This window comes from Plasmodium chabaudi (genome assembly GCF_900002335.3).
Source record: "Plasmodium chabaudi chabaudi strain AS genome assembly, chromosome: 13".
NCBI lineage: Eukaryota > Apicomplexa > Aconoidasida > Haemosporida > Plasmodiidae > Plasmodium > Plasmodium chabaudi.
In genome coordinates, this window is record NC_030113.2 from 2,148,407 (window position 1) to 2,172,555 (window position 24,149).

At 24.1% G+C, this 24,149-nt stretch overlaps 7 protein-coding genes across 7 annotated transcripts; 3 read left to right on the top strand and 4 right to left on the bottom strand.

Annotated features, from left to right (window-relative positions):
• Positions 1–818: 818 nt before the first annotated feature.
• Positions 819–1,757, bottom strand: PCHAS_1359700 (40S ribosomal protein S6, putative; the record flags this gene model as incomplete). The annotated part of the gene is made up of 1 exon (XM_734207.2): positions 819–1,757. The coding sequence occupies one exon, from the start codon at positions 1,755–1,757 to the stop codon at positions 819–821; it is 939 nt and encodes a 312-aa protein (XP_739300.2).
• A 3,321-nt stretch (positions 1,758–5,078) lies between these two features.
• Positions 5,079–7,823, top strand: PCHAS_1359800 (aconitate hydratase, putative; the record flags this gene model as incomplete). Its single annotated transcript, XM_740477.1, has 1 exon — positions 5,079–7,823. One exon carries the CDS (start codon positions 5,079–5,081, stop codon positions 7,821–7,823), a length of 2,745 nt encoding a protein of 914 aa, XP_745570.1.
• A 715-nt stretch (positions 7,824–8,538) lies between these two features.
• PCHAS_1359900 (conserved Plasmodium protein, unknown function) lies at positions 8,539–11,166 on the bottom strand (the record flags this gene model as incomplete). The annotated part of the gene is made up of 1 exon (XM_740478.2): positions 8,539–11,166. One exon carries the CDS (start codon positions 11,164–11,166, stop codon positions 8,539–8,541), a length of 2,628 nt encoding a protein of 875 aa, XP_745571.2.
• Positions 11,167–12,108: 942 nt separating this feature from the next.
• On the top strand, positions 12,109–12,897 carry PCHAS_1360000 (tetratricopeptide repeat protein, putative; the record flags this gene model as incomplete). Its single annotated transcript, XM_727086.2, has 1 exon — positions 12,109–12,897. The coding sequence occupies one exon, from the start codon at positions 12,109–12,111 to the stop codon at positions 12,895–12,897; it is 789 nt and encodes a 262-aa protein (XP_732179.2).
• Positions 12,898–14,103: 1,206 nt separating this feature from the next.
• Positions 14,104–15,313, bottom strand: PCHAS_1360100 (casein kinase II beta chain, putative; the record flags this gene model as incomplete). Its single annotated transcript, XM_735943.2, has 2 exons — positions 14,104–14,793; positions 14,951–15,313. The coding sequence occupies 2 exons, from the start codon at positions 15,311–15,313 to the stop codon at positions 14,104–14,106; spliced, it is 1,053 nt and encodes a 350-aa protein (XP_741036.2).
• A 1,755-nt stretch (positions 15,314–17,068) lies between these two features.
• On the bottom strand, positions 17,069–18,363 carry PCHAS_1360200 (sporozoite protein essential for cell traversal, putative; the record flags this gene model as incomplete). The annotated part of the gene is made up of 5 exons (XM_016799440.1): positions 17,069–17,442; positions 17,516–17,589; positions 17,728–17,858; positions 17,975–18,090; positions 18,297–18,363. 5 exons carry the CDS (start codon positions 18,361–18,363, stop codon positions 17,069–17,071), a joined length of 762 nt encoding a protein of 253 aa, XP_016654728.1.
• A 2,505-nt stretch (positions 18,364–20,868) lies between these two features.
• On the top strand, positions 20,869–23,557 carry PCHAS_1360300 (myosin A, putative; the record flags this gene model as incomplete). The annotated part of the gene is made up of 3 exons (XM_740357.1): positions 20,869–20,964; positions 21,065–21,202; positions 21,338–23,557. 3 exons carry the CDS (start codon positions 20,869–20,871, stop codon positions 23,555–23,557), a joined length of 2,454 nt encoding a protein of 817 aa, XP_745450.1.
• Positions 23,558–24,149: the final 592 nt, after the last annotated feature.

Consider the following 24,149-nt stretch of genomic DNA (forward strand, 5'->3'; position numbering starts at 1 on the left):
TGTGTTTTATTTTTTCAGTTCCAAAAATTAATCAATAAAAAATTAGGATAAAAAAAATTGAGAATAAATCGTATAACATTTATTCCATGTGAAAAAAAAAAAAAAATTTACAACAGGAGATATATTTATTATTTTCCCTCCCCTCTTTATATAAATTTTGGGAATGCATTATAATATACATATTATAATCTTTTAATTTGATTTTTTTTAAATATATTTTTTTTACAAAATTTGATGAAATATTATTCCCAAAATAAAGCGACGGTATAATAGGGATGGAAAAATATGTCTTACTTATTATAGTATTAAAATATTTATCCACATGAATTATTAAGAGAATATATTTTTTTATGTATACCATGTGTATATTATTATGACAGGGAAAGCCTTGTTATACCATTTTTTGATAATAAGAATGATTTGATCGATTTTATTAAGACCAATATATCATTTATTTTTGTTAATAAAATATTGATAAATTTTGTATTTATTTATTTTATATATTTTTTTTAAAATGTTTATTTTTAAAAGTAAAAAATAATGAATTACATATTTATATGCATTTTTTTTAATTGCTATGAGATAAAATAATATATAAAATTTTGGATATGCTCATAATGAATAATAAACTATATAAAATAAATGGAAAAAAAAAATACAGTTTCATAATATACACATGTGGGAATTATGCATTTCTTCTGGTTATTCCTTTAAACAATTTGATGGTGTAGAAATGGAAACAAAATTTTAATAAATTCTGTTTCTAAGGAATGGATACCTATATTTGATCGTCCTTGGTTATTTCATTTTTTTATCGTTTATTTTTTTTTTTTTCCAGATTTATTTTGATCATTGGTAGTTTTAGCTGCTGCTTTTTTGTCAACTTTGACATTTTTGCTATCAGCTTTTGCTTGTTTTTCATTGACTTTTTTGTTTTCAACTTTTTTGGATTTTTCAGATTTTTCTGATTTTTTGTCTACATTCTTTTTAGTTTTTGATTTATCATCTTTACTATTTTTTTCCTTATCATTTTTTTTAGCATCTTTGGAGATGTTTTTTTTGACTTTAAGTTTCTTTCCTACATCATCTTTTTTTGTAACTAATTCGCTTTTATATTTTCTAAGAAGTTGTTTGTATTCTTTCATGGCTTTCTTTTTCTCAGCAATACGTTTTTCTTTAGCAGCAATAAGGGATCTCTTTCTAAGTAATCTTTTTTCTGTAACAAGTCTTTGAATTTTGGGTTTAATAAATCTGGTTTTTCCATTTTTGGTTATAGCTCTTCCAATTACATATTTTCTAACATCATCAGTTTTATCAAGATTAAATAATTTTCTGATTTTGGTAGCTCTTTTTGGTCCTAATTTTTTTCCTACTGCTTTATCAGTTAAACCTTCGATTTCATTAGCACCTTTTTTAACTAAGGCTAAATTAAGAGCTGATAAATCTTGACCTACTATACATCCTCTAACGGATTTTCTTTTTTTTTCTCCCTTCTTTCTTGGTCTATAGCATTTCATACCTTTTTTAAATAAAAGCCTTACACGGTGGTTAGTTAAAACACCTTGCATCATTGGAAATCCTTGTTTGTCATTACCTCCAGTTATTCTAAAAATATAACCTGAAAATTCTTCCCCTATTGAATCACCTGGTACTACATTTCCAATCCTCCTTTCCATAAAGGGAAGTAATTTCTTTTCATCATCGATTTCAATGCTCTTTTGAACATTATTAAGTGGGTTTGATATGTTTAACTTCATTTTTGCTGTGGAGTGTAAAAAAAAAAAAAAAAAAAAATTTTAAAACGTCGAAAAAAATAGCTATACTATGTATATATATAAGGGGAAAATATTCCAAAAAATTTAGCCGCGAAAAAGAGTGTGAACAGTATGTAGCAAAGAAAGGTATGAAAAGGTATATTATTACATAAAATATATAGTATATATTTTTTAAATTACGAGCGAGCCAATTTAAATAAATATATATAATACATAAGTATGGATAAGCCAAGAATACAGTTTTTATAAAATATTTATAAATATATATATAATGTATTTTATTTTTTATAAAATTCTAAATTTACCTTTATTATTGCTATGCTAAAAAAATTAGTTGGAATTATTGATCTTGGAATTAGTTATTTTCATGTAAATTTAAATATAATTATAAATAAACAAAAATTAAAATTTTGTAAAAATTTTGTAAAATAAAAAAAAATATATTTAACGAAATAAAGTGAAATATAGATAATAATAATTACGTAGCATTTTTTAGCTTATACAACATGTGAAACTCTTAGTTAATGTTTTATTTTTCCATATGAAAATAATAATTATTTAATTGCATTATTGGGAATTTACAATATTATATTGTATATATGCATGTTAAACATTTTTATATTATACCGTTTTTTTTTGGCCTTGTATTAAATAAGGAGCTAATATTTCCTCTAATAATAATTTGTATATAAAATATAGCCATGCAAAATTATTTTATATAAATATGCAAACGTTACTATATTATATAAGGGGAACATATTATATTTCTAAGAATAAGAAGGGCATCCCATATTTTTTATCGTTTTGTACAAGGAAAACCTTTATAGTATATTATAAATTTTTGTGCAATATATATTCCAAAATAAATAATTGAACTAACAAAAGGGGAAGCGGGCATATATATAAAATGCCTTCATATTATTTTTTATGCATATATTATAATACCACCTCTTGCCTTATCCATTTCGTTGATATTATATAACCGCCTATATTTATTAAAGTAATAATATAGAATATCCTTTTATATAATATTAATTTAATTTTGTTTAAAATTTTAAAATATATATACCCTTCATTTAATATATTTAAAATTTTTACGTTGCATTAAAAATAATATGGGTAATATTTTCCCCCCAATTTTTCCTTTTATTTATATGCCCAAATTTTTTATTTTTATTTTCTTAATAAATTTTAATATATATAATATATAATTAATTTTACACGGTAATAAGCATAAATAATTATTATATACATCCAATTTTCCTTATAAGTTCTACAAGGGAAGGAAGAAAAAATTAAGATAACAACTTTATAGTCATATTTTCATTTCATTATTTTGTAATAATTTTTTTACTTTGTATAAGTGCCCAAAATATAAGGAATAAGCTTAAAATATTAGTAAAAATACAAAGGCTTATTTTCCTTATATAATAAATATGAGCGAGCACAACCCCCTTCAGTGCCCCCTTTATTTTTACCTTCGTATATTCCTAAGTAGTATATAATTTTAAATAGCATTTATAAATAAGTAAAAAAATAATACTTATTTTTATATTTATCCATTTTTAGTAGCTATTTTGTTTTGTTTTAAAAAACAAGTGTTTATAGTTTTGTCAAAAATGTAAAGAATAATTTTTTTTTTATGTTTATCATTAAAATGTCAATTTGGAACATGGGAGAAATTATTTCAAAGTAAAATACACATATAGAACATAAAAAAGGGAATGAATAAAAGATATGGTTGTATATTTAGTTAGGTATTTTCCATGTAATGACTATTTTTAATATGTTAATGAAATATAAATTAAAAATAACGTCATGGTTCTATGTTTAAAAAAGAAAAAAAACTAATCTATAAGTTTCCTCCAATGGTTCATACACAAAATTTTCTTATATACTATATGAAATAATTTGTATTTTGGTAAACCTGGTTAGGCTATTTTAATAAGTTAATATAGCCCGTTTTCCTACCCACATTTTATAATGTAGTGTAGTTGTTTTATGCATCCCATTGAATGATGGATACGCATTTGAAACCGATAAACAAGCAGAGAACTGACAACCTGAGCAATATTGCACATAACAAATAAACTCCATATAATTAAAAGTATAAAAAATGTCTATGTAATATATTTTTTCGTCAAAAAAATATATCATATGCATAACACCGACGGAAATTGTTGCATTGCTATATATGCTATTAATTTTAAAAAATATATATGCTTACTAAAATATTTTGTTATGAAATGGTAGTATTATAATTTGTTTATGTATATAATTAATGTATTATATAAGCTTTGGAGGGGGTTACTAATTTATTATGTTATATGTGTGTGCGTCGGGAGTGTAAAAATAATATCCCTTTACCTTTGATAAGGCAATATTAATGTGTGTGTATTTTTGCTTTATACATTTTAATTTAAAATAAAAATTTATGATCAAAATAGTTTATTAACACATTAATTAGAAAATGTCATTTTTTAATAATTAAAATTGAGATATTACATTCATTTGGAAAAAGGAAAAAGGAAATATAACAAATGTGTATGCATTTAAAAATATATATGTTTTATTCAAAACAGTAATTCGTTGCGCATTTATATAAACACTGTTGCAATTGTGTCTGTACCTTCAATGCTTATCACATTAAATAGTATGATATCAAACATGTATATATATTTTAATATAATATATATGCATGCATATAATATTAAATACCATAACTATCTTGCACGCATATACGTATAAAAAAATGTCATTTTTTTTAAATATAGATATGTATTGATATTTTTTTAACAAAATAAATACATTTAAATTTTTATGTATTTTTTCTTTTTCTTTTATTTTTTTGTATTTAAAAATTTAATATAGCCACCAGCACATTGTGGTTTTCAATTTGCTTTATTTCAATTTTTTTTTTTTTTTTTCCGAACTCTTTAATTTTTCGCAAAATAAATTTAAAAAAATATAATACCTATGAGAATAGTATGGTAAAATTGGGGAGAATGTTTAAATTAAACTTAAAAGTGAGTTTAAAAAAAATATAAAAATTAAATTAGTTTAATATATATCCATATGTTTAGGTGTATGTATGTCTATATGAGCGTAATTATATGTGCAAGAGACCGATAAAAATATCAAGGGAATATTCACCTTCCCCAAATCAGTGATAGTGGAACGATAGTAATATACAAAGGTGTATGCCTTTCCATCCGTTTTCCAAACTTTGGTAGACGCGTATATGTACATGCATATATGGATATACTTACACACAATATATAATAAAATTTTTGTTGAGACAACATGAAGAATGCTGGTGTTAATTTTAGTAACTGTGTAAAAAAATATTGCAGCAAAAGTAATAACCCATTTGAAAAATTGCGAAAACAATTTAATAAAGGGAACTATCATTATTATGATTTAAATGAACTAAATGATAGTAGAGTAAAGACCTTGCCATATTCTATAAGAATATTGCTTGAATCCGCAATACGTAATTGTGATAATTTAAAAGTAACCGAAGAAAATGTAAAAGCAATATTAGGATGGAAAGAGAATTGTAAGAAAATGAAAGAAATTCCATTTATGCCTGCCCGTGTTTTATTACAAGATTTAACGGGTGTACCATGCATAGTGGATTTAGCTACAATGAGAGATACTGCAGAATTATTGGGTGGTGATGCAAATAAAATAAATCCTCTAATCCCAGTCGATTTAGTTATTGATCATTCAGTACAAGTAGATCATAGCAGAAGTTCTAAAGCAATAGAATTTAATGAAAAAAGAGAATTTGAAAGAAATTTAGAAAGATTTAAATTTCTTAAATGGGGTATGAATTCATTTGAAAATATGTTAATTTTACCACCTGGATCAGGAATAGTACATCAAATAAATTTAGAATATTTAGCGCATTGTGTATTTAAAAATAATAATAATAATTTAATATATCCTGATAGTGTTGTTGGTACTGATTCTCATACAACGATGATAAATGGATTGGGTGTATTAGGCTGGGGAGTTGGAGGTATTGAAGCTGAAGCTACAATGCTAGGCTTACCAATATCTATGACATTACCTGAAGTAGTAGGAATAAATGTTGTAGGAAAATTATCTGATAATTTATTAAGTACTGATATCGTTTTATATATTACATCATTTTTAAGAAAAGAAGTAGGAGTTGTAAATAAATATGTTGAATTTTTTGGACCAAGCTTAAAAAGTTTAAGACTAGCTGATAGAGCAACAATAGCTAATATGGCACCAGAATATGGAGCTACAGTAGGTTTCTTTGGTATTGATGATACAACATTAGAATATTTAAAACAAACAGGAAGAGATGATGAGAAAGTAGATTTAATTCGAGATTATTTACAAAAAAATATGTTATATAATAATTATTCGGAAAATTTAGAATATACAGATGTATATACTTTAGATTTATCAAAATTGAGTTTATCAGTATCAGGTCCTAAAAGGCCCCATGATAATATATTATTATCTGAATTACATAATGACTTTAAAATTTGTCTTGATTCACCAGTTGGTTTTAAAGGATATAATATAAGTAAGGAGGATCAACAAAAAGAAATTTCATTTGAATATAAAACTGGAGATGGAAGTACCTATAAATTATCTCATGGTAGTGTTGTCTTAGCAGCAATTACATCATGTACAAATACTAGTAATTCATCTTCTATGATTGCTGCTGGTTTGTTAGCTAAAAAAGCAGTTGAATTGGGAATAAAACCGATCCCATATATTAAAAGTTCTTTATCTCCTGGATCGAAAGCAGTTCAGAAATATTTAGAAGCAGGTGGATTATTAAGTTATTTAGAAAAATTAGGATTTTATAATGTTGGTTATGGTTGTATGACATGTATAGGAAATAGTGGGAATTTAGATGCAGAAGTTGAAGATGTAATAAATAAGCACGATTTAGTTTGTTCTTCTGTTTTGTCTGGAAATAGAAATTTTGAAGGACGTATACATCCATTGATTAAAGCAAACTATTTAGCTTCCCCAGCTTTAGTTGTATTATTAAGTCTAATAGGTAATGTTAATAAAGATATAACAAAATATACATTTGAATGTAATGGAAAGGTTGTCAAAGCTTTAGATTTAATTCCAAATAAAGATGAAATAAATGAATATGAAGAAAAATATGTTAAGGCAGATTTATATAAAGATATATATAAAAACATAAAATATGTTAATAAATATTGGAATGATATACAAATAAAAAAAAATAAATTATTTGAATGGGATAAAAATTCGACTTATATACATAAACCTCCATTTTTTGATGGTATGAAAATGGAACCTCAAAAAATAGAAGATATCAAAAATGGCAATATATTATTATTATTAGGTGATAGTATAACAACAGATCATATATCACCAGCTGGTATGATACATAAAAAATCAGAAGCATATAAATTTTTAAAATCAAAAGGTGTAAAAGATGATGATTTAAATACATATGGAGCAAGAAGAGGTAATGATGAGATCATGATTCGAGGTACTTTTGCTAATATAAGATTAATTAATAAATTATGTCCTGATAAAGGCCCTAATACTATATACATTCCTTCCAATGAATTAATGTCTGTATATGAAGCAGCTATGAAATATAAACAAAATAATAAAGATGTTATAATTATTGCTGGTAAAGAATATGGTTGTGGTAGTTCTAGAGATTGGGCAGCTAAAGGAACTCATCTTTTGGGTGTTAAAGCTATTATTGCTGAATCATTTGAAAGAATTCATAGAAGCAATTTAATAGGAATGAGTGTACTACCATTACAATTTTTAAATAAAGAGAATGCTCAACACTATAATATAGATGGTACTGAAACTTTTTCGATTTTATTAAATGAAGGTAATCTAAAACCAGGACAACATATAACTGTCGAAATGATTCAAAAAGGAAAAACCATCAAATTTGATGTTCTATGTAGAATAGATACTGAAATTGAGGTTCAATATTTCAAGAATGGTGGAATATTGAAGTATGTCCTTCGATCGTTAGCCAAAAAGGAAGATGCATAAAAATAGATGAAGACATGCTTTATAATTTTGATCAATTTCACTATGGATTAATCTGCCAATACTACACCGATTAAACCCAATTTGTAGTGGCTCATTGCAATATATGCATATATATATTTGCCCATTTTGCCACCAACTTACAATATTTTTATTGAAAAACGGAGATCCTAATAAATAGCTAGCTAAAAATAGCTCATGTACATATTTGGCCAGCTTTTTTCGTTGTGAGTTATTTGCCCAGTTTGGGGAATTTCCAAATTATGGTCATGCATGCTTATTCATTCATTCATTCATTCATTCATTCAATTTTAATTTCAATTGTTTAGATTTTTTTTCTTTTAAATTATATTCTTCGAATTGGTTCGGTATGGCATCACAATGTGTACTGCACCGACAAAAGTGTTTAACACATATATGCCCATAAAGGGTTATTTCAAAACAAATTAAAAAATAAATCAAAAAAAAAGTAAAGGCAATAGTCTACCTTTCACTGTTCTACAATCATATGCATAAGCATGTGTACAAAAACAATTTTACAAAAAAAAACATTTTTACAAACAAATTTATAGAGCTTAAAAAATAATATAATAAATGAATTTTATTTTTAATATGTGGGCATACAGCATGATCACCAAAATTTAATGGCATAAAAATGTGTCGTGGATGATTATGATAGTGTTAGTTATAGAATAAATGGGTGTGTGTTTTTGATAATTTACACAATGCCAGAGGAGGTAGCATGTAACTGGCTATTTGTCTTAAATAAAAGTTCATATAAATATTTATATTCGGTAATATTTTTGTTGTCATAATTTATGTGTTTTATATTATATCCATATATATATAGAAAAAAGTTTTTTTTAATACTTTTATCATTATAAATATGGTATATTTTTGGATCATAATTATTGTCTATGTTGAGATTATTTATGTTTTGATTAAAAAATAATGGGAATATATGATTGTAATAAAAAATGTCTTTATTTTTTTTTATAAATGATGTGAAATAATTATTTTCATTATTATTTATAGAATAATATATAAAAAAATGTTTCGGGCCATCCACTTCAATTATATTATTATCAAAATATATATCACAAAAAAACGTTAATATATTTTTTTCATTATATAATTTTTTATTATAATTAATTTTTTTTAAGTTACTACTTATATAATAATGTGTGATACTTGTTTGAATTTTATTTTTTTTGTTTTTTTTTATATTACAATATATGTTGTATTCTTCTTCGCTTTTCTTTTCCTTACGAAATGCGTTACTACATTCGATATTTTCATCATTGTTTAGTATAATGAGGTCTCTAAAAGTGTTATATATATGAAATAAAAATTTGTAAAAAGGGATTATTTCACGAGGATTTTCCTTCATATATTTTTTATATACAAATATATTATGCGTTTCATTTTTTGTAGACAATAAACTATTTAAATAAATTTTGTTTTTTTTTTCTATAGTATGATATGTTTTATATTTTGGTTTTTTTTTTAAATTTGCACCCAATTTGACTTTATTTATTTTTTTCATATTTTGGATATAGGAAAATAATAATGGTAAGCAATTCTGTACATATATTGATAAGAGTATAATGTTAGACAAAAGATTTTCCGATAAATATGAATTAAACTTCTTATATTTCTTACTGATGAATGTTTTATTTTTTTTTGAATAATTATCAGTAGCATACATTTCCTCATTATATGCAGATTTATTTTTCTCGTCTGTTTTTTCTTTTGTTCTACACCATTCGATGTTGTAGTAAAAATAGTGGAGCAAGCTCAAAACACTATATTCAAAATATGTTAATAATTTATTGTCACAATTTTTATAACCATTTTTATGTATATATTTGTATATGTTTAGATTGTCTTTATATTCTCTTTTGTATATATCAATATATGGATCTGATTGGTTATCATTTTTGCTTTGCTCATTTGTGTGTGCAAATATGTTATTGTCCATCTCATTCATACTATTTCCACTTCTCTTTCCTTCTTCTTTAATTTTAAGAACTAAAATTGTGTCTATATATTTATTGATCGAATCACAAATTACTTTATCATTATAATCGCTGAAAGTTTTTTTTTTTAAAAAGAATAAAGTAAACTTGATTAAAAGTATGTTAAAAATGTATGTATGCTGTAAATTATATTTTTGTAATAAATAAAAAATTAAAGAGGAATAATAAATAGATTTATTAAATAAATAGCTACTAAAATATAAGTAGCATATTATATAAAAGTCTTTTTTTATATTTATAATATTTAAATATTTAATACTATTTAAATATTTTTTTAAAACATTTATATTCAAATTTTTTTTATTATATATTCTTTTTAATATTATATATTGACCAAATTGTTTATCTGTATTTTTTTTATGCTTATTCAGTAAGCAGTCTAAAATTTGTTTGCAATTTTGTACATTGGTTGATATTAAGTCGTTAAGTTCTTTTTTGGCGTCCTCTCTACAATTGTTTACAATGTATGAATATGTCTGTCGTATTATAGATTTAGATATATATACATAAAATAAACATATTTTATTATTTATATCAACTTCGTATATATTCGAGTCATTACTATATGTCTGTGCTACCTTTTTAGAGAAGGAACATTCAAGCAATTCTTTCCCGTCATTACAATTTTTAAACTCGTTTACACATAAATTATGATTGTTAGGGGATATATTTATATTTGCAAAAATTTCAGCAAGTATATTTAACTGCTCTATATTTAAAAAATTATAATTTTTTGATAAATGATATATATAGAAATCTAGGGCATATGAAAAAATGTCTGTATATAAGCTGTACTTATATTTAACAATATTCATTTCATTTTGTTTTACCTTGTTATAATATTCTTCGTTTTTTGTTTTCCTTTCCTTTTGATATACTTTATTAAGGTAACTTATATCTGTCTTTTGGTGTAGATAGCCAAATTGTGTAAAAAAAAAATTATTTATAGAAACAAATGAATTGTAAAAATTGTTTTTTTTATCATAATATTCTCGTAAGTTTTTGGAATATAAAAATGTTAGCAATTGTATTAACTTGTTTTTTTTTCCATTATTATATTCATTTAAATAATGAAAATATTTATATAAAAAAAGCTGAGGGTTATTATAGTCATTTTTGTTTAAAATATGTTTTTCATTTTTATAGTCTTCATCCCAATTATATAAATTTAATATATTCATATAGGTGTCAATATTTATCCTTGGCACATTATACAAATACAGTTTAATTAAAAATGGGTTGGATATGCGATCATTATTCGCAATAGCCGTAGTCATTCTTTTCCTTATTACCCAGTGTATCTTCATTTCTTAATTTCAGATCAAGCGGCATTTGCGAAGAAAGATTGATAGTGTAGTTATCAAGCTTGGCATGCATGCTTATTTATTTATATATTTGCTTATGGCTACGATGGGGCATAATATGGTATTATACACGTTGGTGATAATAAGTATTTATATTTGATCTAGAGCCATTTCTCTGCGCTTTAGAGAATAAAAACGCAAAATTGGCGGAATATTCTGAAAAAGAACTAAGCATAATATAGCATCACTATTATTTTACATTTTTCAAATAAATTTTAAAAAATGTATGTTCTACTGTAATTTTTGATAGTCGTTTTGTAATATCTTATTATCATTTTTTCTCGCATTTTTACTGTAGCAATTATTCTATTACTCCATCATTTATAGATTTTTAAAAAATAAAGATAAAAATAAAAATAGAATGGTATATATACTTTACAAAGAATGCACATAGGTAAAATTTTTTTTTCCTTTTCAAGAACATATCTTATGGTATTTTCCAAAAAAAAAAAAAAAAAAAAAAAAAAAAAAAAATATAGCCAACTTTTTCAGTAAAACAAATAATGTTGAAAATATTGGGGGGAACTAAATTATTCCACTGATTGGTTGTAAAATACAATTTTTAGGTAAACACATGTTTATGTATGTTCATAAATAATTAAACAAATATATATAGGGAACAGTGTTATGATAAATTTTGTCACAATGCAATAGTCTTCTCTTTATATTTTTGGAAGCATAAAAAAGTGATATAGTTGGAAAAATATTATTTCTTTTATATTAACATAAATTAATGTGAATGTTTTATGAGGTGGGAATATATATTAATATGTGTTGAAGGATAGGAAGAAGCCTTGTTACTATGCAGTTCGGTTGAGTAGCTATTATTTATAATTATATACACTTCCAACTTCCAAACAAGGTTCAGAATAACAAAAAAGTAAAATGCTTAGGTTACGACGTTTTAATAAATTATGGGCAAGATCTATTTTTTTGAATGTTCGTAATTTTTGTGAAAATAAAAAAATTCATTACAATGGGCCAAAGGATACATATATAAATTCAGGGCTTGAATTAAAAAATGAAGACACAGAAAAGTTAATAAGTTTAATGAAAGAGAGTTTAAAATTAAAACTTCTGACATGTACATATTATTCTGAAGAAATAGGAAAACATTATTTAGAGCTAGCCATATTAGAACATAAAAATTTATTATTAAATGATTCGAAAAATCATTATTTAAAAAGTTATGAAATATATAAAAAAATATATAGCGAAAATAGTATAATGTGTGCAAATATACAAACATATATAGGTGTTATTTATAAAGATTTAGGAGATTTAAAAGCATCAGAAGAATTTTTACAACTCTCCTTAGCAAATAAAAAATTAATATGTAATGATAAAAATTATTTAATTGTTGACACACTTAATAATCTTGGGTCTTTATATCAACATAAAAAAAATTATACAACATCAATTGAATATTTTGAAGAATGTATAAGAATTTTATTATCATCATCAATACATTTACATAAAGATGAACAAATAGCTCTATGCTATTATAATTTATCCTTTTCTTACATTGGAATAAATGATATTAATTCTGCAATAACATGTTTAATACGTTCCTATCAAATGGCTCAAAATGCTTTTGGGCCTGATCATATGTTAACAGTTCGAATAAAAACGTTATGGAACCGGTTAGAAAGTGAAGCAGCAGAAGGGAAATGATATTATAATGCTTAAGTCTATTTTGGCCATTGCAAATAAATAGCTATATATGTAATATGCTATTATTTCATAAAATTTGACAGTGATATATATACTCACTATCAATCTATTTTTCAACGTTTTTTGTGATATAAAATTGACATTATATAGTAACAATTTCAACCTAATATGGAACAACCATAATATAAATTAATAAAAAAATTGTATAAATAAGCTATAATTTTTTTAGTGTTAAAATGTGAAGAAAAAAGAAAAATAAAAAATAAACGAAGTAACATTTAATATTACAAAAAATAAATTTTTTATGATCCTCTATGTAAGCATATCATATAGGAACACGAATTTACATATGCATGTGCGTGTGTATAAAAAATGCATATCATATGGTATGTTGTTTATATAATGTAGAAAAATATAAACAGGAGTAATTCTAAAAGGAAATTTAATAAAATATTTCAATTAAAAAGAAAAAAAAAAGTTTTAATTAACATATATATTGTATCCTATGCAGTGCGCATATTTATTAAAAAAAAAAATTAGCTTTTGCAATATATGTAAAGTTGAAAAATGGAAAAAAAAATATGAAAATAATGATATAAATTATATCAATTATTTATAGGCCAGTTGTATATACATATGCACACATATAGAAATAATATACACAATACATGCATTTGTTAATTTTTTTGTTTTGAATTATTTTAATGTACTATTAAGCATATCATATATGCCCAATGATAAATGTCTGCACAAAATTCTAGCGATTGCTTCATTTGTGATCCATCGTACAACGATAATTTATTTGTATATTTTTTGTAATACATACATATATATATATCTTAATCAAATAAAATATGAAATACGCCATTGTGGTTATTTATAATAGTTTATATTTTTGATAACTATATAAAACTTATAACTTTTTGTAGCAATATTCTTCTCCCTACACACAAAAATGCGTGTCACCCAAAAAAAAGAAAAGAGGAAGAAATATGATGAGATAGAAAATAAAAGCGACATATACAAAATTGTAAATATCTTCAAACAATATCTATGACAATAAGTCAATTTTATTATCGTTCTATAAATATTATCATGTTTATTTTGATTTTTTTGAAATATGAATCTCTTCACTGTGATATAGTCTGTAACAATTTTGGCTGGACAAATATGGCAATTTTTACATGGAAACTATTTAAAAAGATTTCAAGAGAATTCTTCAGATGATTCACTATTATCCTTGTTCATTTCTAAATACAAATTTTCTCTTATGTCCCTATTTATAGTAAATCCACATATTTGTGGGGTATAATAATTTTTTTTTTTATCAGATAATATATTAAATGATAAGGCAAAAAAGGAGGCAAAACTAGTACCAAAATAAGAACCATCTAATTGATTAATTAATGAATTTTTATGAGGATAATATGTTTCACAACATCGAGGGCAATATAAAAGTGGGCTTAAAAATTTAGGTACTTCTGATATAGCTGTTGGTAATAATTTTGCATTATCACAATATATACTTGGGCATGTTCCATAAATACCCGATTTATATTTTTCTCTCATAAGAGCTAAACCTTTTGAAGTTAAAATAAAACGGCTATGTATTAATCCATATAAACATGCTGCATTCTGTTCATATATATCTTTATTTTTATATAACTCTTCAGATCTTCTATTTATTTCATCATCATCTTCATCATAATCATCGTCATCATCATCATCATCGTCATCGTCGTCATCTTCATCTAAAATAATTTTTAATAATTTTTTAAAATGTGGTACTTTAGTTTGTAACCCAATTAAATTAAACTCGTCTCTTATGAAATCCTCATCCACTTCTACTAAAAAGATGTTTTGCTTCAGCTGGCAAAACCACTCGATCCAGGATACCTACGCGTGAAAATGTATGTATATATGTATGTATGCACAGATGAATTAACATTTTTTAAGAAAGCAATACGCAAACATATTCATTACATAATGCAATGATGTATGTGTTTTCCATTTTTTTTATACAAAAGTATATTTTTATTTTATTTTATATTACCGTAGCTTCATTAAAATCGTCTTCATCATATTCGTCGTCATCATCATAATCATCATCATCGTCATCATCATCATCATCGTCGTCGTCATCTTCTTCGTCCTCGTCTTCATCCTCTTCTTCTTCCTCCTCCTCTTCTTCCTCTTCCTCTTCGTCCTCTTCTTCTTCTTCCCCTTGTTCGTGTTCGCCATCTTTAGGTTCTAATCCTGGGATACCTTCTCCATCTTCATCATGCTCATATTCTTCCTCCTTATAATCACTTCGTATTTGATTATCAAATTCTTCCCCTGAAATTTCTACATCCTCTTCCTGATTATCTTCTTCTTCAAACGTATTATTTAGGCTGTCATCTGATATATGATCCATACTATTTTTTTAAAAAATCTTTCTAATTATGGAACGTACTTAATATATATATATATATTTTTACACCTATATGTATTTATATGCGTTTATTTATATGAACTACCCAAAAGTTGAAAATATAAATTTTCCAAATATAATTTTTTAATTGGTTTTAAGAACATATTATGTAATTATTTACAGATATGTTTATGCATAAAAAATGGAAAAAAATAATAAATAGATAATAAATGAAAATAAAAATGATAACAATAATTATATACCAATAGTAATATAATAACAATAATACGTAGATATATGGATAGATAGCATACAAAAGAGCACAGAATTTCCTTTAACATGCCTTTCTTTCTTTATTTAATTTCATTGTACATATATATATACATAACTACGCTCGATTTTAAAAAATTCGATACAAAAAATTATAAAATACCAGCAAGCATATATTATATATAATATATTTCAACTCCTTTACTGTTCCAACGTTATTATAATTTTTTCTATATATATAATATATATATATAAATATATATATATATTATGCATATATGTTAAGGTGCTCATATGGGTATATAAATGCATACTATAATGCTTTATAAATTAATAAAATAACGTATATTATGTAGCATCGCTAAATATATAACGGAAATATTTCCATTTAAAAAAAATATATATTTATATATTTTGGCATTTATGTATAGCAAAAAATACCCCCATGTAATTTTTCATATTATTCCTTTTTTGGCAGTTTGAAAAAAACTCTTTTCAATTATTTCTATATATATGATGATATAAAATGCGATGTACATACATACTATATTTATATATTTTTTTCATGTTGTATTAATAGCACATATTATTATATAGCGGAAATTAATGGCCTTGGTAAAATTTGACGATATTGAAAAGTTTCCTTTTTTGTATCCAAATATCGAAGGCCTTTACATATAAATTATTTTATATTAACAATGGAAACTTTTCCACAATAAAAAAAAATTGAAAAATCATAATAATATATTTCAAGTGTTGGCAGCAAACATATGAATAAGTAATTTACATAAACAAGTTCATTTATTTTATTTATTCTAAACTTTAATAATTCTATGAGCATATATAGTAGGAACTATATTTTATCAAAATAAAAATATTTTTTAAAACACACTTTTCTATCTCTCTATACTGTTTTCTTAAATCATATAAACTATATGATTTTTTATTTATGATTTTTTATTTATGATGATATTATCAAATAGGGTTTGGGTCATTTAAAACGAATTAAAGTCTACATATCCATATTGTTGTGCGAAATGTTTTTCTTAAATCTTATAACTTAATGATAGTATAAAAATTGGAGGTAAAAAATGGGTATATTTATTTGGTATATATGTGTTTACAATGAATAATGTGATAATAAAAAACTAAAATGAGAAAAAAAAAATAAGTAAAAATTTTAAATCATCCATAAAGACACAAAAAATGTTAGAAGCAAAATGATATGCAATTAGCATATTTTTTCATTGTATTTAAATTAGAAGAAACTGATAATGTATCCTTAAGTATGTATGTACTTATGTAAAATTATATTTTAGAAGCATAAGGTACAAAAAATTATTAAAAAAAAATCGAAAGAAAAAGGGTGTAGACACTTGGTTGTATATTTTAAATCGGTTTTAGCAAAACATTTTAAAGAACAAATTAGGATGCACATTTTTGTTTGCTAATTTTTCTAAAGTTCAAATGTCGAATTGATTATTGATATTATTTTGGAATCTTATTTAGTTTAATTTGTAAGTCATTAATTAAGTTTACTAACTTGTTTATAAAATCTTCATAGATAGGTGTTATGAAGTCAATTAATTCTGATATCCTTATATTTTGGTTACTTACATTTTCATATTTCAATAATTCCGATTTTAGATTTTTGGATATGTTGTCATTGTTCCTTATTGATTCTAAAACACCCTTTTTTGCTTCTCCTTTTCCATATTTTAAAATGATGTGGTTTTTATTAAGTTCGTTTATTTGAATTAGGCTATTTAATTTTTTTAATGTAAAGTCACAAACGTTTTTTATTTTTTCTTTTTGCGTGTTTATATAAGCATTTGGAGAATTGAAAATGTGGGTTTTGCTGTCTGTAAAAAAAAAGTTGTAATTATAGTTTTTTTAAAACACACACATATTTATGTACATACATATGTATATTACTTTCAATGAAAGACCGAAGAATTCCATCGATAATATTCAATTTTTCTTCTGGAACAAAACTGTATTTTGATAGGCTATAAAATGAGAAGCATATATATGTTTATTTTGTGAGTAGCAAAACATTAAAATATACTAGTCACCCTTTTTGGTATTATATATATAACAAAATTTAACACCAAAATAAATCACATTTAAGGATTCTTAAAACTTACAGTTTCACAACATCATCAGAAGTGTCTTCAAACGAACCTTCTACGTCGAGAAACAAATCTTTTATAGTTTGCTTTATTGCATTTATATCATCACTAAAGTCATCTGAAATTTTATCAAATTCTTCAAAGATCTAAATATAAAAATTAAAAGAAAAAAACATATTCATTTGGTATTTATTTTTTGTGTGTTATTGTTTAATTATTATTCTTATATGTCAGTATATATCGGATTTTAAAAAATGAATACCTTATTTTTCGACTGATCAATATTAGATTCTTTCTTAGGATCTTTATCTAAATAGATACTTTTTCCTTTTGGCCCAATGCCTAAAAACAAAAAAAAAATAATAATGAAAAAAACTCCTTCATAATAATTACGAAGATTCACAATTGTGGATATGAATAAAAGTATATTATAAATATATAAGTTTAAAAATAATTTTTATATTTCCTCATAATAAATGTCTTATGAGTTGTACATATATATATTCTCTTATGTTGTGCAAGAAAATGTGTATGTTTCATTCATATTTATTTATCATATATGTGCATGTATTGTTGTTCATTACTTAAATTAAAAGACAAAACACATTTTAAAATGATAAATAGGACTAAAATGGTAGTTAATATTTTCATTGTGTTAAACGGTATGTAATAATTAATGGGAGTTAACTTTTTTGGATTTGTGTCTCAAATCATGAAACCTTAAATTATTGTTGTATATAGGTTTTACACTTAAAAGTCCAAATTTATACTATTGTGTGAAACCACGTTTTTTGTATTAAAAGACAAATAATAAATAAATAAAAAGGAAGGTGTCTGCTTCATATTATAAATTATATATATATGTATTTATGTATAATTAAAGGAAGCATAAGAATGTGTTATATTTTTTTTGTGTCTGGGGTAAAACGGGAAAGAAGTATATCCAAATAATATGTGATAGGTTTTCATTTTATAAAATAAGCAAATGCGGAATATTATTTCAAATGAGAAATTTATAATTGTTCAGAGAACACATAAGTGTGTTACGCTTTTAAAGGCAAAACTTCCCATTTTTTATTAAACGATTGAATATTAAAAAAAATTGAGCACATAAGAACTCCGTAAATATTGATATTATATTAAAAAATAATATAAGCATGCATAAATAATTTTTTTTGGCTAGCTACAAAAGTTCATACTATATTGCTAATGGTATATATTTTAATGGGAATTAAAGTACAATTTCATATGAAAAAGAAAAGAAAAAATAATATATCAATTATGTTACATATATTTATTCGACACAACCATCCTATATCGTATGTTAGACATGTTAATTTTATATATTCAGGAAATGTTAACAAAAAATTTATATTGTTATAATTTTTTAAACATGCATGTAAAAAGAAAAATAAAACAAAATCGGTAAAATAAAAAATTAAGCTTCTAATACTCATAAGCTGGTTGTACTATTTAGGGTGTAGACTTAAATAGGAAATAGCATATAACAAGACGAACTTTTCGCATTGTTTCTTTAAGCACTTATTTCTCTTATTCATGATATAAATTGTAATATGTTCAAATTAATTAGTATTTAACCAAAATCGCGATATTATTGGAAAAATATATTATAGTCATTTTTCTCTTGGGGCAAATTCACAAATCTCATCAAACGAAAGTATGTGTGTATTTTATATATGATAAAAATTTTTAAACCTAAAGATAAAATATATCTATTTATTATAATAATCACCGTTATTTCTATTTATTTATGTGGTTGCATTTAAAAAAAAAGTTTAGTTCATATATACTTAAATTTTTTTTTCAAGTATTTAAATTAAACACATTTAATATATTAATCTATGTGTTATTTGGTTTAGTATTTATAAAATTCATAATAGTATACGTTTTTATTCTAAAAACAATTTTAATAACATAGTATAATAAAATAATTTCAATTATTGTGGTAAGGAACCCCACATATTTTATTGAAAATTCGAGTTTGATATATAAGCACCATCAACCAAAATATATCTTTAAAAAATATAAGTGCGAGTGAGAGAACCTTATATATAGTTGTTTTATAAAATATTATGGTATTTTTATACATACTTATATGTATATATTAGGTTAATTACATTGAAGAATTGTATTTTGTTACAAGCAAAAAAATAAAATATTGCATATTTGTTTTTGTGCATTTTTTTTCTTGTATATATTGATTAAGTATATTATATATATGTGTTGTCGTAATATCAAATATGTGGTAATTTAATATGTACCAAATTAAATAGTGATATCTCTAAAAAAAAAAAAAAAATTAATTTGTACATGTAATATATATAATATTTATTTCATTTTTGAAGGGCGTGAGCAAGCTATATTTTTAAGAACAAAGCTATATCGAATTTTTTTTTGAATTTATAATTTTCTAAAAATTCCATTTAAATTTATGAATTTTTTTAATTAAAAACATAAAATTAATTATATATAAATTTTCTTATATTTACTATTATATAATGTAAGTTTGTGTGTTATAGATATATTTATATATTATATTTTTTTTAATATACAGCTTTTTTTTTTTTTACAACTAAAATGTGTGCGCGTAAAAAAATATGCATATAGTAAAAAAAAAAAAAAAAAAAAAAAGCTGGATACTTAAAAAAACATAAATTTACCTGACCCACGCAAATATGTTAATGTTATATTAAATTATTTACCTTTAATCGTATTATTTGTTAATTAATTACATTTGTTACTTTCACATTCACGCCTTTTTTATTTACGTTAATTAAATTAATTATATTAACATAATATATTTTTGGCTTTTATTCCTATATTTATTTGTTAAAAATGTTGTTTTAAGTTCTTATAAAAAAAATATATAACAATATATAAATATGTGTATATAATATATATTTATATATTTGCAACTTTTTATTTGTTCTAGTTCCTTTTTGTTTTTATTTATTTTTTGGTTCTTATACTATTATAATTAAAAAAAAGATTTTTAATATTTTTTTGTTTTTTTATTTAATGCAGAAATCTATACTATACTATATTTTTTAATGTTATATTTTTAATTTTGATTTTTCTCGTTTCTCGTTTTTTGTTTTTGTTTTTCGTTTTTATATTGTATTTCTTTATTTAAAAATGGCTGTTACAAATGAGGAATTAAAAACAGCACACAAAATTGTTAGAAGAGTTTCAAATATTGAAGCTTTTGATAAAAGTGGAGTAGTTTTTAAGGTAATAGAAATTGCACATAGTTATATTTATTTACTTATTTGCGCATTTTTCCCCATTTAAATTTGTCCGTAATATTTATTTTTATTTTATTTTACATTAGGGATATCAAATATGGACAAATATATCCCCAACTATCGAAGAAGATCCCAATGTTATGTTTGTTAAGTGTGTTGTGCAACATGGCTCTAACCAAGATAAATTAAATGTCGTTCAAATTGACCCACCTGGAAACGGAACGGTTAATATTCATATGAAAAAAAATATATATTTGAAATAAAGCATGATAATGAATTTATATCATGGATATTATAACAATCCATAAAGGTGTATATATAAATAAATATATGTTTTTTTCATATTTCTTTCTTTTTAGCCATACGAAATTGACATAAAAAATGCATGGAATTGTAACTCACAAGTAGACCCTATGTCATTTGGTGATATTGGTTTATTAAACCATACAAATACCCCCTGTGTTCTTGACTTTTTGAAGCATAGATATTTAAAGAATCAAATATACACCACTGCTTGCCCTTTAATTGTTGCAATAAACCCATATAAAAATTTGGGAAATACAACTGATGAATGGATTCGTAAGTATCGTGATGCAGCTGACCACACTAGATTACCACCCCATATTTTTTCTTGCGCACGAGAAGCTTTAGCAAATTTACATGGTGTTAACAAGAGCCAAACTATTATTGTTTCTGGTGAATCTGGTGCAGGAAAAACCGAAGCAACAAAACAAATTATGAAATATTTTGCTTCATCAAAAAATGGAAACATGGATTTATATATTCAAACAGCAATTATGGCAGCTAACCCAGTTCTTGAAGCTTTTGGTAATGCTAAGACAATAAGAAATAATAACTCATCCCGTTTTGGTCGTTTTATGCAGTTGGCTATATCTCATGAAGGAGGTATACGAAACGGTTCAGTTGTTGCATTTTTATTAGAAAAATCAAGAATTATAACTCAAGATGATAATGAAAGATCATATCACATATTTTATCAGCTTTTAAAAGGTGCAGATAAAAACATGAAAGCTAAATTGGGTTTGAAAGACATTAAAGATTATAAATTATTGAATCCAAACTCACCTGATGTTGATGGCATAGATGATGTAAAGGATTTTCAAGAAGTAGTAACCTCTTTAAAAAATATGCAATTAGCTGATGATCAAATTGAAGTAATATTCTCAATCCTTGCAGGTATTTTAACATTAGGTAATGTTAGAATAGTAGAAAAGGCTGAAGCTGGTTTATCTGACGCTGCAGGAATTCATAATGATGATATGGAAATATTTAAAAAAGCATGTGAATTAATGTATTTAGATCCTGAATTAGTAAAGAGAGAGTTATTAATTAAAGTTACAATTGCTGGTGGAAATAGAATTGAAGGAAGATGGAATCAAAAGGATGCAGATGTATTGAAATTGTCTTTATGTAAAGCAATGTATGAAAAATTATTTTTATGGATTATAAAGAATTTAAATAGTCGAATTGAGCCAAAAGACGGATTTAAATCATTTATGGGTATGTTAGATATTTTCGGTTTTGAAGTTTTTAAAAATAACTCATTAGAACAATTATTTATTAACATTACAAATGAAATGTTACAGAAAAATTTTGTTGATATTGTATTTGAAAGAGAATCTAAATTATATAGAGATGAAGGAATATCAACAGCTGAATTAGTTTACACATCTAACAAAGAAGTAATTAGTGTATTGTGTGAAAGAGGAAAATCAGTTTTATCATATTTAGAAGATCAATGTTTAGCACCAGGAGGATCAGATGAGAAATTTGTAAATGCATGTGTTGTAAATTTAAAGAGCAATGAAAAATTTATACCAGCAAAAGTTGCATCAAACAAAAATTTCATAATACAGCATACTATTGGTCCAATTCAATATTGCTCTGATAACTTTTTGCTTAAAAACAAAGATGTATTAAGAGGAGAATTAGTTGAAATCATTTTAGGTTCTGAAAATAAGATAGTTAGTGGATTATTTGAAGGTCAAGTAATTGAAAAGGGTAAAATGGCTAAAGGTTCATTAATCGGTTCCCAATTTTTAAATCAATTAACTTCTTTAATGACATTAATTAATAGTACTGAACCACATTTCATTAGATGTATCAAACCAAATGAAAACAAGAAACCATTAGAATGGTGTGAACCAAAAATATTGATTCAATTACACGCCTTATCTATTTTAGAAGCCCTTGTTTTAAGACAATTAGGATATTCATATAGAAGAACATTCGATGAATTCTTGTACCAATTTAAATTTGTAGACATAAGTACTTCTGAAAATTCTGCACTTGATAGTAGAGAAAAATGTAATAAGATATTAAAGCTTTCGGGTCTTTCTGATGATATGCTTAAAATAGGAAAAACAATGGTATTTTTGAAACAAGACGGCGCAAAAATGTTGTCGAAAATCCAAAGAGAAAAACTTGTAGAATGGGAAAATTGTGTAAGTGTAATTGAAGCTGCAATTATGAAGTACAAGCACAAACAAAATGTTGACAATAACGTATCTTCTCTTATGAGAGTTCAAGCTCATATAAGAAAGAGAATGGTTGCTTAAGGGGAGAGCACAGACCGAGATAGAGTTTATGCACAAGATAGCAAACACATGCATGCACACATATTCATTTTTTCGTTTGTTTGTATTTTTTTGTATAATATATTTTATTTTTTTGTATATTACTCCGACGTTAATTTGATTTACTTGCTATTTTATTATTATATATTTTTTTCGATGTCATAACTATAGTATAGTATATATAGATATGAATATAACAACTTTGTCCTCAATCCGTGTTTTATATATGTATACATATATGTATGTATATCATCAAACGGAAATTGTTTTATTAAATATATTTTAAAGATCATTTGGCAAAAAATAAATAAAGTGTTTCCCTTATGTATACATATATATGTATAAATAAAGGGGTATGGTGTTCATATATAATATTTGAATTTGTTTGTTTTTTTTGTAACTATTTTTAAAACAAGGTGAGAATATTTATAGTTTGAAAGAAAACATTTATAAAAAAATTTAAGAAAAACTGTTAAGGTGGTAAAAAATGTTATTTAATATTTGGTATGGTTGCAATGAACATAAAAATTGGAAATAAAAAAAAATCAGACAAAAAATGTAAGAGAGTGTGGTT